Source organism: Notolepis coatsorum, assembly GCF_963971535.1.
Source record: "Notolepis coatsorum genome assembly, chromosome: 6".
Classification (NCBI taxonomy): Eukaryota; Metazoa; Chordata; class Actinopteri; order Aulopiformes; family Paralepididae; genus Notolepis; species Notolepis coatsorum.
The window spans coordinates 91975330-91992516 of record NC_140170.1 but is presented as its reverse complement, the minus strand read 5'-3'; the positions used below and the strand labels follow the sequence as shown (position 1 = coordinate 91992516).

The following is a 17187-nucleotide window of genomic DNA, read 5'->3' as shown; positions in this document are numbered from 1 at the left end:
TGTCAATATGGTGGCTTTTTTCTTTCTGTCTTTTTGTTTATTCTTTTTACAAAAATATGTTTCTGACAACATTTTAGGAGAGAAATACGATATGCAATTGTTGGTTGCAACACCTAGTTTTACAGTTTTATCTCAATTTTGTGAAACAGGAAGTACAGCCACACAGTGGAGAAGCAACTCATTTCCATTTAAAGAGACAAAACTGCCTGCTGAGTGACACAGCCTACTATCTTTAACCATAAAAACATGCACATGTTTGTAAATAGACATGGGAAATGGAACTGGGAAATGGTCATAGTATGGGCTCTTTGAAGGCTTTTATAATGAGGCTAGTCAAAGCCATGTCTCTTTTGAATCAAAACACAAACCAGAGCGAGCGCCAAAAACACACCATAATTTATTTATCAGGGTTTTAAAAGCCTCTGAACAGGAATGCTACCTAAAAATCTGAGGCGGGCAGCCTCCACAATGACTATAAAAAGGCTGTTTTGGTTTTGCTGTTCCGAGTTTTCCATGCTGGTAATATTAAGTGCATAAGTAAGTATAATTTGAAGTGCAGGTGATTTGAGGTCAAAACCTGCATTATTGTGAGGTTACACACACATTACTACTGATTTCTGTAGTCAACCGACATCTATGATCAACATTAATTTGTGCACAAAATCAATGCTGATTGGCTGATTAATATTGATTGGAAGAAATTGGACAGAAAACACACTGAAGGACAGGCTACATGGGTTCTGCCAGTCATGTGTACAGGATAATCTCTTAGCTGGCTTATGACAGTATGTCAACAGGGGATGTTGGCTTGTGACTCTGGTAAGGCGCATGTACAGAGATACAAGAGATGGATGGTGAGTGGCAACCACTCGCAAAATATTTACATATTCAACGCCCCTCGCACCTTACCACTCACAACTCGCATCGTACAACATTTTCACTTTACCATCAAAACGAAACACGTCACAATAGCAGAGCATGTGAGCAGACTGGAGTGGTGTGCCACGTCCATTTATTATTAGGCTACAGCAAACAATTATAGAAAAGTGATTAGCATATTGCTGGTCAATGTAATGTTCAAATTCCACTTTGCCCACCAGCTTATTTAGTTTAGAGGGACAGGGCTTCACCCGCTGGTCCTTGGTGTGGACGCTCTACATCTTAACCATATTCCAATATTAAGATAATCATAGAGATCATGTTGCTAGCCCACATAGCCCACACTTAGTTAGTCTTCAAAGTCAATATGTTTCTAAAGAAATGTATATATTGGGGCTATATCCACTCACTACCACGGTGGAAAGGATGTTACCCAACCTGCACTCTTCCATAGGAACATTACTCCTCTTCTTGCATTTGGGCTGATTCATCAGAGCATCCATGTGTAACTGGTCTAAAGGCCACCCTCTGTGTCGTCGTCGTGCAGTGGAAGTGATGACTCAAGTTGTGGCAATTCAGTGTTTTATTTCTCCTGGAAAGACATTCCACAGGCAAGAATAATATGGCATTATTGCTTGTCCACTAGGTGGCTCCAGTTCACAGGCCCTTTCAGCATTCCAGATAGTCTTAACATTTTGAATGATACATTGAAATATCACAATAATAATAAAATACACAATGAAATAATACAAATTAAATAATAAGACATCTCCAATTACCTGGAAAGACATTCCACAGGCAAGAATAATATGGGATTATTGCTTGTCCACTAGGTGGCTCCAGTTCACAGGCTGCAACGAGGGAAATCAATGTCAGGAAGAGGCCTACAACGCATTGCTCAGCCCATAACTACTAGCTGTCCACATGTGTCATACAAAAGATAGTCACCACAGTTAAACCCCATTACAAAAAGTGCAGAACTGTTCACATTAACACAGTTACCACTATATACAACTCCGGTTCATTGTCCGGCAACTTATTTACAATAGTGCGTTCTTTTAGACCTGATATATTTACAGACACTGAAAGCACGTCTTACCCCTTTCAGCATTCCAGATAGTCTGGCGCGAAAGGGGAAGTGCAAGGGGAAATACGTCACTTCGGCAGGAAGTGACGACGGCTTCAAAATAAAAGGCTATTAGAGTAAAAATAATAATAAACAATTAAAATAAAAACGTTAGGGAGGGATCTTTGTGGAATACAACATTAGTATATTTTATATACCCGCTACATACTCCCCCCCTGAATTCCGCTAAAATCCCGAACCTACAGGACACACTAACTGGGACCTCCAACACTACGTCAGAACCTACAGACATGACACACACTAACAGGGACCTCCAACACACGTCAGAACCAGCACGGGTTTACATGAAGAAACGTATCTTCAGAATCAGCTAGAAGCTACCTGTCAAACAGGTTCAGAGAAAACAAAAGGGTGTACAGTCCTATGTTCCTCCTAGAATCGCTTGGTGCCTTATACACCAAACCTACCCGGCCCACTCGAATCCCATACCTCATCTGTGAACACATGTGGTAAATACGCCACTTACAGTGTCACAGTGCAAGATAAAAATAAAAATCAATGAAACAAAAAAAACTGAAAGAGACAGCACAGAAAGCCTAGGACAGAGTGAGAAGAGACTGGGAACTCCTACCAACCGAACGGCCTCTGAACCATCGTCTCTATCAAACGGTTGACTCCTCTAACCACCCTGCCAGCCCGTGTCCTGACTACACCCTCTGTGCCCCTCAGTGTAGGTGCACGGCAGTCCCGGTCCCGCTCTACAATGGCCGGAATGACTACCGGAATAACGGTCGGGGCCCTTGGCACTGCGTCTGATGTGTCAACTGTAGACACTGGTCTGGAGGACTGGGCACTACTTGCATCAACCACCGACACTGTCTCTATATCAGACTGATCTTCGTCCACATCAGCTACGTCACAGGAGCCATGACTGGTAGCCTCTTCAGCCCCACTCAACACCCATGCCTCCGTCCTATCCTCTGAACCCCTCTCTCCCTCCAGAGAGTCGACGAGAGCCATCTGAGACCCGTCCTCTGATCCTCTCTCTTCCTCCAGAGAGTCGATGAGGCCCATCTGAGACCCATCCTCTGATCCTCCAAGACTGTCTTCAGTCTCCGGCGCGTTCCCATCAGCAGTCTCTATGGGTAGGAAGCTGATATCCAGAATCAGGTTGCGATGCACCACTCTCGTCTTCCCCTTTTCATCTTCCAACTTGTAGACATGAGTCTGTGGGTTGCTGTCCATGACAGTATAGACTGTTGGTTCCCACTTGTCCGCAAGTTTCTTCTTCCCCCTCTCACCTTTGTTTGCGAGGAGCACCCTGTCTCCCACGTTCAAGCAGATCCCCTTGACTTTACGGTTGTAACCTCTGGCTTGCTTGTCTTGCTCCTTGACAGCATGTCTCCGAGCAACGTCTGCTGCTTCATGGAGGTGGGACATAAGCGTTGTTGCGTAACTGCTGTAGTCAACAACCACTGGGTCATGCAGAACCTGTCTGAACATTACGTCAACAGGGAGCCTCGGAATCCGCCCAAACATTAGGTGGAAAGGTGCATACCCAGTAGTCTCATGCACCGTCGCATTGTATGCAAATGTCAGAGTCTGTATTTGCTGAGGCCACCTGGCCTTCTCCCTCAGCGGCAGCGAACGGATCATGCCTCCCAGGGTTCTGTTAAACCTCTCGGTCCCTCCGTTCCCCATGGGATGGTAGGCGGTAGTGTGTGACTTGGAGACTCCCGACAGTCTAAGCAGTTCCGCAATGAGCTCGCTCTCGAAGTTGGCTCCTTGATCCGTATGTATGCGCTTCGCAAATCCATACACACAGAACACGTGATCCCACAACTTCCTCGCAACTTGCTTCGCTTGTTGATTCGAGCAGGGAAAGGCATGTGCCAACTTCGTGAAATGATCCGTCAGGACAAGGACATCTACTGAACGCTGATTGTTATCCTCTGCACTCCAGAAGTCCAAACACACTAGTTCCATGGGAGCGGAGGTCCTTATACTCTCAAGCGGAGCCCTGGCAGACGGATCTGGAGTCTTGGCCAAAATGCACCTCTGGCAGCACTTCACATAGTCCTTAACTTGGCGCTCCATCCTTGGCCAAAAGAAGCGTTGTCTTGTCAGGTAGATCGTCCTTGCCTGCCCTTGATGTCCGGCTAGGTCATGCACGCCCCGCAAGGCCTTGTCCACTAGACTCCGGGGTAAGACGAACTGAAGCCTCCTCTGCTTGCTCAACGGATCTTTGGTGATTCTATAGAGCACTCCGTCAGTGACCTTCAGTCTCTCCCATTGTCTGATCAGCACCAGAGCACTCGCGCCCAGACCGTCTCTCTCTCGCCTCGATGGCCTCCTCTGTCGAGTCAGAAAAGACGTGACCTTTGAGATGTCAGGGTCACTCTCTTGGCTCCTCTGAAGCTCTGTCAGGGAAAAGGCAGGCAGCGAATCCTGTCCCGGCGGAGCAAGATGTTGAACGGTCTGTACCAACTCTGTCGCCCTGGACTCTGCAGCTGCATCCCAATGGTCATGAGAATCAAGGACCGCCTTCACAGCGCTGTCACACAGGGGCGGCGAACACTGGGACTGCATCACAGCGACGCTCTCTGACCTCTCCGCCCGTTGACACTGGACCCTCAAACGGAAGGCATCTTGAACTCCGTTCACTCCAACCTCACCCGCTTCGGCGAGCAGATTGCCGTAGGACTCAGTGACCAGCCGGCGCCCAACCGTCTTGGCAAACGGATCCCGGCTGAGAGCATCAGCCACCACATTCTTGACTCCTGCGATGTGCTTCAGGCTGAACGTATAAGGAGCGAGCTTCGCGACCCACCGTTGTTCACAAGCGTCGAGCTTAGGCTTTGTCATTATATAGGTGAGTGGATTATTGTCCGTCCATACAGTGAAGGAGTTGCCCTTCAGCCAATGGCTGAACTTGTCACACACACTCCACTTCAGTGCCAAAAACTCGAGCCGATGGGCTGGGTAATTCTTCTGAGAACTGCTCAGGGTCTTACTTGCGAAAGCTATGGGGCGCGCTTTACTTTCACCACCCGTCCAATGAAGCATCGGTCGACAGAATCAAGGGACGTGAGAAATCAGGATGCGCCAGAACCACGCAGTCCAGCAGACTCTCTCTTAGACTGACGAAGGCGACGTCACACTCTGAAGTCCAGTCATCGGGTCCCAGTCTCCTGAATGTTCCTGCCTTCACCTTCACCTTCGTCCTTCCTTTCCTCTTCTGTCCCCCAGTCAGGGCGAACAGCGGTTTGGCGATGGAAGAGCAATTAGGGATGAAGTGCTGATAGAAGAAGACCATTCCCAGATAGGACTTTATCCTCCGTACTGAGGGCGTGCACCCCTCTTCTTCCATCAGATCTGTGCTAGACATGCTGGATATGACCTCCACCTTCGCAGGATCCACAGCCACTCCGTTACCATCTATGATATGGCCCAGAAACTTGACAGACGACCTCATCAGATGACACTTTTTCGGGCTCAACTTGAGGTTGTGGTCTCGCAGTCGCTGGAAGACGACCTCCAGTCTTTGTAACGCCTCCTCTTCCGTCGATCCGAAGACCAGTAGGTCGTCCAGATAGCATAACAGGCTGCTGAAGTTCATGTCTCCGAATATACTCAGCATCATGCGCATAAATGAGGCAGGACTATTGCACAGTCCCTGCGGCATTCTATTATACTCATGCAGGCCTATCGGTGTAGTGAACGCCGTGTATCTCTTATCCTCTTCAGCCATGGGAACGTTGTAGAAGCCGGACGTCAAGTCCATCGTGCTGAAGAAGGTGTTCCCCCCCAAGGCGGCCAGACAGTCCGACTGATGTGGAAGAGGATGGGCGTCTTTCAGTGTTCTTGCATTCAACCATCGGAAATCGGTGCAGATCCTCAGATTACCGTCCTTTTTCCATACCATCACCAGCGGTGAAGCATAATCACTCACTGATTTTCGGATTATCCCTTGCTGCTCCATGTCTGTCAAGACCTGTCGTAGTTTCTGGTAGTGAGCAGGGGGTACTCTCCGGTAAGGAAGGCGGAATGGACGATCATCGGTCAGTCGAATGCGGTGGACGAAGCCCTTTGCCTCACCACAGTCCATCTCATGCTTGGAGAAGATGTCGGTGTAAGACTCGAGCAGCTGGACCAACTTCTCCTTCCCTGCGTTGCTGGTATGACAGGGTTGGATATCGAGTTTGTCAAGACCAACATCACGTAGCCTCTGCTCGAGGTCAGAGGGACTGGTTGCCGTATGGTGCTCAGTCGCAAGAGCGCTGTCGATCCGACTACAGCCTTGGAGTAGCTCCAAATCCTCCACAGCTAAGCAGGGAGACACATCTGCCAGCTTACAGTTCCTCTTCAGCGTAACAGGTCTGTCAGACAGGTTGGTGACCTTCATGGGGACCCACCCATCACCCCACAGAGGTGTCACGACCCGACCAACCATGATATTACGTGGCATGGACCTTGATGAAGTCGGCTCCACTATCACAGTGCTTCCCGGCGACATGACGGTGTTCTTGGGTAGTTTACCCCAGACGAGGTGTTCTTGCATCGCCAGAAGAGTGATCGACTGCTTGAGCTTGACCGTGCCGATCTTATCCGGTACCTTTTCACCCCTCCATCGGGACGTATTTGCCATGAGGTCCAAGAACTGTTCACACCCTGGGGATGAGGATGGGCTACAGACGGAGATGAGCCGCCAGTAATCGTCACTGTCCTTCAACTTGTGCATGAGGAACTTGATCACATTCGTGCCGATGATGAGATCATCCCTCTGGCCCGGCACCACAAGGACTGGTACGATGCAGCTCACTCCATATACTTTCAGTTCAACTTCGTACACACACTTCGGTTTAGTGAGTTTTCCTCCACACCCCACTAAAACCACGTCCTCAGTCATCGGTCTTTGTCCTTGCAATACTTTTCCTTTCAACATCCTTTCCTCTGCATCTTCACTGAAAGTACAGGCCATGGAGCCTGAGTCGAGCATCCCTTGCATCTGAAACATATTATTCACGTTGACTGGAGCGTAGAACAGCTCATCATACGGCTCAACTCTTTGCGTGTTCTGTGCTATGATCTTCACACCAGCCGGTGCTGCACTGCACTCTTTCACATAACACTGTTCATGTTCACTTTCAGCACTGAGGGTCTGACTGTCCTCACCCACACGTTCCCTCCTCCAATGCGGGTTAGTCAGTTTAAAGACTGCTGCTCTCTGGGTGAGCGCGCGCCCTGGCCTCTCTGTCTGGGAGGGGAACTGCGACAGTCTCTGTGGATATGGCCAGGTTTAAAGCAACCCAAACACAGGTGCTCCCGCATGCAGTGTGCCACAGTGGAGTGCTCCGCCGATCTGCATATCTTGCAGTCAAACTGTTGTTGTCCATACCTTGGCTGGTTGTTCTGAGCCATCGGCTGGTAGCTCTGAGGGATCGGCAGAATGTTCTGAGCCATCGGCTGGTAGCTCTGAGGGATCGGCAGAATGTTCTGAGCCATCGGCTGGTAGCTCTGAGGGATCGGCAGAATGTTCTGAGCCATCGCTTGGCTATTCTGCGCCATCGCTTGACTGTTCTGAGAGAGTGTCCGGTCAAGCAGGCCGATCAAAGTCATCAGACAGTTCCCATCTATCTGAGGAACAGACGTGACACTCGCTCCCACCTGGACAGGGGGCGACTCTGGAAGGTTAGGCGTAGACAACCCCTCGAACACAGGTGTCTGGACATGAACTGTTAAAGGTCTCCCCAGACCTGCACGGTTTGTTCTGGCGTCCCGCTGTCCTCTCATGCTGATCTGATGACGGTCAACATGTTCCTGTATTTCACCAGCTGTCCACTTCTCTGGCGCTTTGAACCGCAAGATTGCGGCAAGGGAAGGATCAGGGCAATACTTTACGAACATCATGGTCACCTCTCGACGGGGGTCATCAATATGTCGCCCATGCCTGCTCAGGCCCTCCTCTGCTGCATCAACAGCCTTGTTAAGTCAGATCCAATACTCGACAGGGTCCTCCCCTGACACAGGCACAGTGTTATAGAAATCCGCAAGAGGCATACTTGAGCATGACACGCCACCGAAATGTTGTTTCAGTATGTCTATCACAACCCTCGGGTTCTCTTGAGGCTTTAGTAACGGGTTGCTACGGAGCGTTATCTTCACAATGTCTCTGGCTCTGCCCATCAGTCTGGACAACATCTCCTGATGCTGCTCGTCCACTCCTATACCTCTCTTCCTCAGGTAGGTGTCCATGAGCTCCTCCCACTCATGCACTGAGAGCTTGTCAGATCCATCTCCTCTGTACACTGGAGGCTCCCTCACATCCGACTGCATGACCAGCTTTACACCAGTCAGGTTGAGTGTGGAGTCTACGCGTGGTTGGCTCCCGCCCGGGTATCGAACCCGCTCTTGACTGCCTTCATTCGCCCGGCTCTCTCCCCTCATCTGAGCCGATATTGACTGCCCCACCTACTGGGCGATGTGTGATATCAGGTCACTCAATGCTGGGTCGTTCCTGTCGGGGATGGCCGTAGGTGAAAAGGCAGGCCTGTGGGCAAAGGGTGTGTGGCTCGGTAGATGGGTTGAGGTGAAGACTGGGGAACCTTCATTGCCCGGGGCACTAACCTGCTGGGTCTGACTGGGCGCTCGTGACCTCCCTTCACCACCCTGCCAGCCCAGTGAGTTAAATCGAGCCAACAGCTGTGCCCCCCTCCCGGACGCAAAATCACTAGGGCCATGAACCACCCTCTCCTCAATGGCTCCCCCCTCTACAACAGACCCGCTCTCTGAAACGGCCTCCACCTCTACATTATCGTGATCCATTCTATTTTATTTTCTAAAATGGGCTATCAACAAAGAAGGAGAAAAAAATTAAATATATACTGCGGATCACAATATGTTTACCTTGGCCATTACCAATACTATGCCAAAATAGTGGAGAAATATTTGATTATAATATTTTTCTTGGCTATTCCACTACGAGAGGGGAGAAGAAAAATATATAACAAGGTCACTATATTTTTCAATTGGTTATTCCACTACGAAAGAGGAGAAAAAAAATATATAACAAGGTCACTATATTTTTCAATTGGTTATTCCACCACGAAAGAGGAGAAAAAAAATATATAACAAGGTCACTATATTTTTCAATTGGTTATTCCACCACGAAAGAGGAGAAGAAAAATATATAATAAGGTCACTATATTTTTCAATTGGTTATTCCACCACAAAAGAGGAGAAGAAAAATATATAATAAGGTCACTATATTTTTCAATTGGTTATTCCACCACGAAAGAGGAGAAGAAAAATATATAATAAGGTCACTATATTTTTCTGTTGGCTATTCCTATACCAGGAAAGAGAATAAAAATATATATATACGTTGGTCACAATATTTTTCAATAAACCAGAAATCAGAAATCAAAGAAAGAAGAAAAAAAAAATCACTTCGACGACACTCTTCCCGGCGACCAATCTGGCGTTGGTTCTTGTGTTATCCGGGTCACAGCACCACTGTAACTGGTCTAAAGGCCACCCTCTGTGTCGTCGTCGTGCAGTGGAAGTGATGACTCAAGTTGTGGCAATTCAGTGTTTTATTTCTCCTGGAAAGACATTCCACAGGCAAGAATAATATGGCATTATTGCTTGTCCACTAGGTGGCTCCAGTTTACAGGCCCTTTCAGCATTCCAGATAGTCTTAACATTTTGAATGATACATTGAAATATCACAATAATAATAAAATACACAATGAAATAATACAAATTAAATAATAAGACATCTCCAATTACCTGGAAAGACATTCCACAGGCAAGAATAATATGGCATTATTGCTTGTCCACTAGGTGGCTCCAGTTCACAGGCTGCAACGAGGGAAATCAATGTCAGGAAGAGGCCTACAACGCATTGCTCAGCCCATAACTACTAGCTGTCCACATGTGTCATACAAAAGATAGTCACCACAGTTAAACCCCATTACAAAAAGTGCAGAACTGTTCACATTAACACAGTTACCACTATATACAACTCCGGTTCATTGTCCGGCAACTTATTTACAATAGTGCGTTCTTTTAGACCTGATATATTTACAGACACTGAAAGCACGTCTTACCCCTTTCAGCATTCCAGATAGTCTGGCGCGAAAGGGGAAGTGCAAGGGGAAATACGTCACTTCGGCAGGAAGTGACGACGGCTTCAAAATAAAAGGCTATTAGAGTAAAAATAATAATAAACAATTAAAATAAAAACGTTAGGGAGGGATCTTTGTGGAATACAACATTAGTATATTTTATATACCCGCTACACATGCATTTCTCAACAACACTGCAAGCAGCAATACTGCGTTTCTCAACAACACTGCAAGCAGCAATACTGTTTTTCCCAACAACACTGCAAGCAGCAATACTGTGTTTCCCAACAACGCTGCAAGCAGCAATACTGTGTTTCTCAACAACACTGCAAGCAGCAATACTGTGTTTCCCAACAACACTGCAAGCAGCAATACTGTGTTTCTCAACAACACTGCAAGCAGCAATACTGTGTTTCCCAACAACGCTGCAAGCAGCAATACTGTGTTTCTCAACAACACTGCAAGCAGCAATACTGCGTTTCTCAACAACACTGCAAGCAGCAATACTGCGTTTCTCAACAACACTGCAAGCAGCTATACTGCATTTCTCAACAACACTGCAAGCAGCAATACTGCGTTTCTCAACAACACTGCAAGCAGCAATACTGTGTTTCCCAACAACACTGCAAGCAGCAATACTGTGTTTCCCAACAACACTGCAAGCAGCTCTTCCGGGGGCCAAACGATCGGCGCGCTCCGAACAGGCTTGTGCTCCAGATGGGCATGTTCTGAATGCGATGCTGCAAGCAGCACTTCTGTGGGCCAAGCAATCACCCAGTTCCCAACGGTCATGCACTCTGAAAGACCACATTTGTACTGATCACTTCCCATAACGTCAGAACCCAGAAGAACCAAGCCTCTCCTGAGACGGATGCGGTAATGGCAGCTAAATAAGCATTTATTTAAAATATGAATCAATTTAAATATAGTGCCCATGTGAAGAAATAAACAACTTGGATGTGTCATATGCTCAACAATCTGGAAAATTGCATTCTTCAATACACGATCGACAGTAAAAAAAAAAGGGGGAATAAAGGAATGATGTTCAAAGAAAGCAAATTTTTATTTAATATATTTTTCTCAGATTCAGATGTGAGGAATACAGCGTTACACATTGGTTGATCATTACATTCAAATGTGTATTAGTCAGATCAAAGCACAATACAGTACAATACAGCACAGCACAATACAGTCTAGGGCTGTCGCGGTATGACATTTTCTCACCGCGGTTGTGTGTGTGGTTAATCACCGGGGGATGTGGTGGTACCGCACTTATATAAAAAAATAATAATAATATATATATTTTTTTATAATTAACACATTGTCTGCCATGCAGTATGCCCATCTTTGTGCCCTCTCTGCCACCGCTGTAAGTCTATGGAGATGTTTACCTTCTTTGCAGGGCTATAACTTTTTAAATATTATAGCTACTGTATATCGACATTACTATCACCCATTCAACGGGTCGATCGGGTATCTATCGTTCCGGATGTGGGAACATTATATTTTTTCATTCATACATTGTTGTGTTAATACCGTTGTGAATATAAGTATGTTTTTAAGGTTTTCTGCAGTAATTCCTAAAACGCAAGTTATAGGCCCTGACGCATATGATAGATTATCGATTGGCGTTTCTTTCCTATACACGCTATATAATTTTTTTTTTAATGTATATGAACTGTATACCTTATGCTTCATCATGCGTGAAGGAAGGGGGGGGGGGTCGTTTATAATTCCTTGATCGTCAGTGGCGGCTTTATTTAGTATGGGTTGATACGTTGATCAGACTGATTGCAAACAAAGAAATGGACAATCGGGCTGAAAATAACGTTAGATTCCTCTTACCGTTCGCCGATGAGACTGGAGGAAAAATATTCCAATTATTTTACGTCGATCTGCTAGATCCATTTCCCGTTTGTATGACGCAATAAACGCCGAAATCAGATTGATTATTGCGTTTCGAAAGTGATCTCAATGCACTCGATTGTGTATCTCGACCCACATTACAATATATCTCTGGCGGAGGAATTTCCCTGATGCACAAAGCGCCACTTCCGGTTTGGCGTGGAGTGTAACGCGCCCGCAATCAACCAGGCGGCGGTATTGAGGTGTTGCAATATCAGAACAGGGTCCAGCTGCGTCCCGGAGGGAGGCTGGATGAATTATGAATGCCATGGCGAAAAACTTTAATATTGATCCCAAAAACGAGTTCCCTCGTTGTTGGCGCACAATGCATGGCGGGCAATAACGTGTTAAGACATGCGCGTTTACCCGCAATCGTGATTATAAAAAAATTCTAAGGTCGTAGGAGTCTCGAAACTATTTTAAACATGTTTGATAATCTATCCATTTGTCCCTCAACTTTCTGAAATGTGATACAAGTAGTAGGGTGTTGCCTGCTCCTTTAAGAGCGATGCGTGCCCTTCTCCTTACTTAAAACTAACGTTATTTGAGCGAACATTTAACGTTAATATAACACTATTTTAACGTTAGTGAATGTGAATGTACATACATACATACATACAGTAGTTGGTTAAATCATTCTACTGGAAAACGGACACCTCGTCATTAAATTAACTGAGTTAAAAATGATGACGCCCCCTTTTTTTTTACACGGTTGACACGGTTGTCTGTTCTGCATCCGCGGGTGACTTGACACACCGCGGGATTGCGGTGATGCAGTTACTGCGACAGCCCTAATACAGTCCAATACACTTACCGGTAGTTCCCAGATGGACACCTTTCCCTCCTAATATATATTCAATAGAGGGTCCCCAGATCAGAAACATGGGGTGGACATTTCTTTTCTCCATTCATTAACACTTCAAACGTTTTGTATAAATCGCTTTTATCCAAAACGCATTAGAACGTATGCCTCACATTCACTCACACATTCACACACAGACGGCGGAGACGACCATGCAAGGTGCCAACCTGTTCATCGGGAGCAGTTAGGGGTTAAGTGTCCGGGAACCTCCCAAGCCAATGTCGCCCCCCCCCCCCCCCCCCCATTTACTACCACTGGCATGTCACCCCATGGGTCCACGGTGGTCATGGCCCTGGGGGCCGAGGGGCGTCCTTTATTTTTCTACATGGAAAGTGGCGACCCTAGGAGAAGGGCAGAGCACCAAGGTCATGATTCGTTAAACAGGAAAAGTGAATATTGCATCATCACACTCATTATCTTCCTGAATTTCCCCAAGGGGATCAATAATGGAATATCTTATCTTATCTTATTATCGTGTCTGATTTTGCCAACAAGGATTAAAGGACCCTTTCCAGGCTCTGTCTCCCCTCACTGGGCTTCATTCATTCACAAGCCAGCTTAGAGCTCAGAGCTCACAGGAACACACACAGACAATAGTGTGTTAACAGCTATCTTGTGGCGTTAATAGGAGGGAAGGAGAGGAGCAAGGTGTGTGGCATCGAGTGCATATTGCTAAACACTTCCCTGCTACCTCTCACATTCACATAAACACACACACACACAGACGCACACACACACACACACACACAGACAGATGGGCATGTGCCTGGTCTTGCACACAAAGACACAAAACCCCAGTCACCCATTACCTCCACAACAACCCTCTCTCTCTCTCTCTCTCTCTCTCTCTCTCTCTCTCTCTCTCTCTCTCTCCTCTCTCTCTCTCTCTCTCTCTCTCTCTCTCTCTCTCTCTCTCTCTCTCTCCTTATGTGTGGCGAGTGAGCAGCTATGCCCCATCGCCACCCTGCACGCCCACGGGCTATCCTATCCAGTCAGCCATCTCCCTCCAGAGGCTGGACCATTCCTATTATAACAATTGTGTGGGGGGGGGGGGGGGGGGGGGGGGGGGAAATGAAGGAGAGGAAAATGAAAACAAATTTCCGCCTAATTACCCTACAAACAAACAGTCCCTCCATCAGTTCATCCCGGGGTCTGATGTAATGAATCCACCCGCTGGTGCCGCGGCATCTGCACACATCCGTTCCAATTACCTCCCATCTGCCGTGATGAACCCCCGCGCCGGGGCAACTGGCGCCGCCCAAGGGTGAATTAGCTGTCTTGTCAGGAACGCTTACGGGCATCCGTTTGGTGTGCTCCCTGCCTTGTGGTCTCTGCAGAAGAGAGAGATGGAGAGAAGCCGAGATTCACGATGAAAACTAAAGGAATTCCATCGGCCGGCGTACTGTGTCTTCGTCCCGGTTTGAAAGAAGAACCGTGTAAGAACTCTGTTTTGAGTTTTCAGAGGAACAATGTTTTCAGACTTTTATTATCTAAAGATGGTAAGTTAGAGTGTTCATTCATATGTGAAGGCAGCAGAGGTTGAGTCATGTATTGTGACATACAAGAATGCATTCACACTCCAAGTGATTTGGATTGACAACCTTCAAACCGCAAACCGAAGTTACAGTAGGCCTACATGGTTCTTCAGTGCAAGGGTTCATGTAGACAATTTACTTTTAAAACACTTCAAACTGCTCTGCTCTTTAAAACTCTCCAGTGAAATTAATTCACAATGTAGCCTCTTTCTCGTGCTTTTATCATAATTCCGATAGTCCTCCACATATAGTGATTGGATTCAAGAATGTGTGGGTATCTTATAGCAGTAGCAGTCTGTTATTACCACCGCTGGAAGTACAGTCGGTTATTGAGAAGCGCATAGAGGAAGAACACATGCCTTGGGGGGGGGGGGGGGGGGGGGGGGGGCAGGCGTGATGCTCCCCAGACAACACAAACAGCTTTGATCAAAGTGTTTCCAACTGTTGTGTCTTGTAGAGGAGTCATGTACCGTACCAGACCCCCTGCTGCCTATGTGTGATCAGAAGATAACACACCAACATGTAGCTGTCAAAACAATCACCATGATTGGTTGAGGAAGGAATAGGAGAGTTTGCAGATAGTTTCAATAACAATAACACGACAAGAGAGGCTAAGCGCGTCCTTGTTTTTTGTTCCACGTTTGAAGTTCAGATCATGAAGTGAATAAACACGCTCCTGTTGTCTCCCTCTTTCTCCACGATTCAGCGGTTGATCAAGATGATTGTTGATTAGGGTGTTTTGTCGTAAACATTTAGCGTAAATTAAATGGTTTGTTATCTTTCCCATCTCCTGCGGTATACAATATTCATAAATAATGGGGCTGTAATTGCATTTACATTATCATCATTGGAACTGACACTTAGCTTCATCGTAGTGAGCCTTAGCAGAGGTTTCAGTGGGAACGAAAGCCCCCACCAGGAGGCGTTATGAACGGCGGGGGGGGGGGGGGGGGGGGGGGGGGGGGGGGGGTCTGAGATAAGTGAGGGTTTTCTAATCACAAATGTAGGCAGGCAGTAATTAAAATAACTAAACCGAGATTATGCCTCATTGATTTATCAAGATGGATACAGCCTTTTGTTTTTCCTCTCGTCTCATTACTCTATTAAGTGATCCATCTCAATTGTTTTCCCACTTTTTAATCCAGACTTCATTTCCCTAGCCATCCCTCTGTCCATTGTGGGCGGCTCTGGCAGACACAGTGATGCAAAGCCGAGAGTATGCGGGACATTGGACTTGCATACGTATTGATAGACGTACTGGACTCCATTAAGCCTTTGAAATCATATTTCTGGGCAAGGCAATCAGGGTTGTGGAAAATCAATGCTCATGCATTTGAAATGTAGCCTAAAAAACGTGCTATTGCATTATCCTCCCCCGCTCTTTCCTTGTCTTTCGGGGGTGGAATCAAAGTCATACAAGTTACCGAGAGCTGGCAAGTCGGAAACTTTAGAGTGGACAGGGAAAGTGAGCGATTTTAGCCACAAGACATTTTACATGTTTATGTGCACCAATAAAAATGTACTTCCAGTGTAACACAAATGCACTTGAGAGAGTCTTACTGAAGGGCCTGAATTATTAGAGTTTGAGCTTGGGTTTTCAACACGTCATTATTTTTTAGTGTGATGGAGTGGAATTCTCTTGCCTGCAAGCCGTTCAGACATTCCAGCCTGACAACTCTTAATCCGCATCTACTATGCGGCTCCAAACTTCTCTGAAGTCGAGGACTTCGAAACACACTATATGTGTTGCGTGAGACCGAAATAGGAATGTGACTTTAGCAGGTCAGGGTTTTTATTTAGAAAATCTTTCTTCATGTTTGACACCTGTGAGCAATCGGTGATGATGTGATAATCCTGAATAATCCCGAATTCTCTCTCTCTCTCGCTCTCCCTCTCTCCCTCTCTCTCCACCTCTCCACCAGTGCTGGTGCTGCTGATCCTGACCCTGAAGCGTCACAGGAAAGGCCAGCGGATATCGGAGGACGAGGAGGACATGAGGGACAATGTCATCAAGTACAACGACGAGGGCGGCGGCGAGCAGGACACGCAGGCGTACGACATGAGCGCCCTGCGGAACCTCTACGACTTCCCCGAGGCCAAGAGCTCCGACTCCGGGCCGGACATCCGCTCACTGCCCCAGTGGATCCAGGCCAACCGGGCGAACGGGGCGGAGGGAGGCGCGGCCGCAGCCGACTTCTCCCTCTTCAAAGGCTACATCCGCAAGAAGGTGGAGCAGGCAGACGCCGACCTGTCCGTGCCGCCCTACGACTCCTTCCAGACGTACGCCTTCGAGGGCTCCAGCTCGCCGGCGCTGTCGCTCAGCTCTATCCACACGCTGTCAACCTCGTCCGAGCAGGACTTCTCCTACCTCAGCGACTGGGGGCCACGCTTCAGGCAGCTGGCGGGCTACTATGCCCCGGGGAACACCGAGGAGGAGGGGTCCTAGCACAGCTTGCCCTGTTAGAGAGACCTTTAAACCTCCGTTCTGCTCCTCCTTCTACTACTGCTCTGCCTACTCCTCCTCCTCCTCTCACCCCCTGGCTCTCCATACAGATCTTCAAAGTCCGCGAGGACAGAGCGCCTCCTCTTTTTTTCTCTCACGAAACAAATCATTTAATAAATAAATCCCAGTTAGTGTCAGACTTTGAACTCCGCTTTGGTAAAACTTTGGTTCTTCAAAAAAATCTTTTTTTCTTGTTAGGTTTTCATTCGAAATCTGGGTTTTTTAGAACGTCAACCTGAAAGCTGGGATGATGAGGATGAACATAAAAGAGAGACAGAAAGAGATAT

At 47.1% G+C, this 17187-nt stretch overlaps 1 protein-coding gene across 1 annotated transcript in view; it reads left to right on the top strand.

The window, feature by feature from the left end:
- The window catches only part of cdh22 (cadherin 22), a gene marked incomplete at both ends in the record, with an annotated part of 232963 nt that extends 216120 nt beyond the window's left edge, over window positions 1-16843 (top strand). The window contains one exon of the mRNA XM_084315683.1: window positions 16320-16843. Within this exon, the coding sequence (XP_084171809.1) occupies window positions 16320-16843 (524 nt within the window). The remainder of the gene's footprint in view (window positions 1-16319) is intronic.
- Between the last annotated feature and the right edge of the window lie 344 nt (window positions 16844-17187).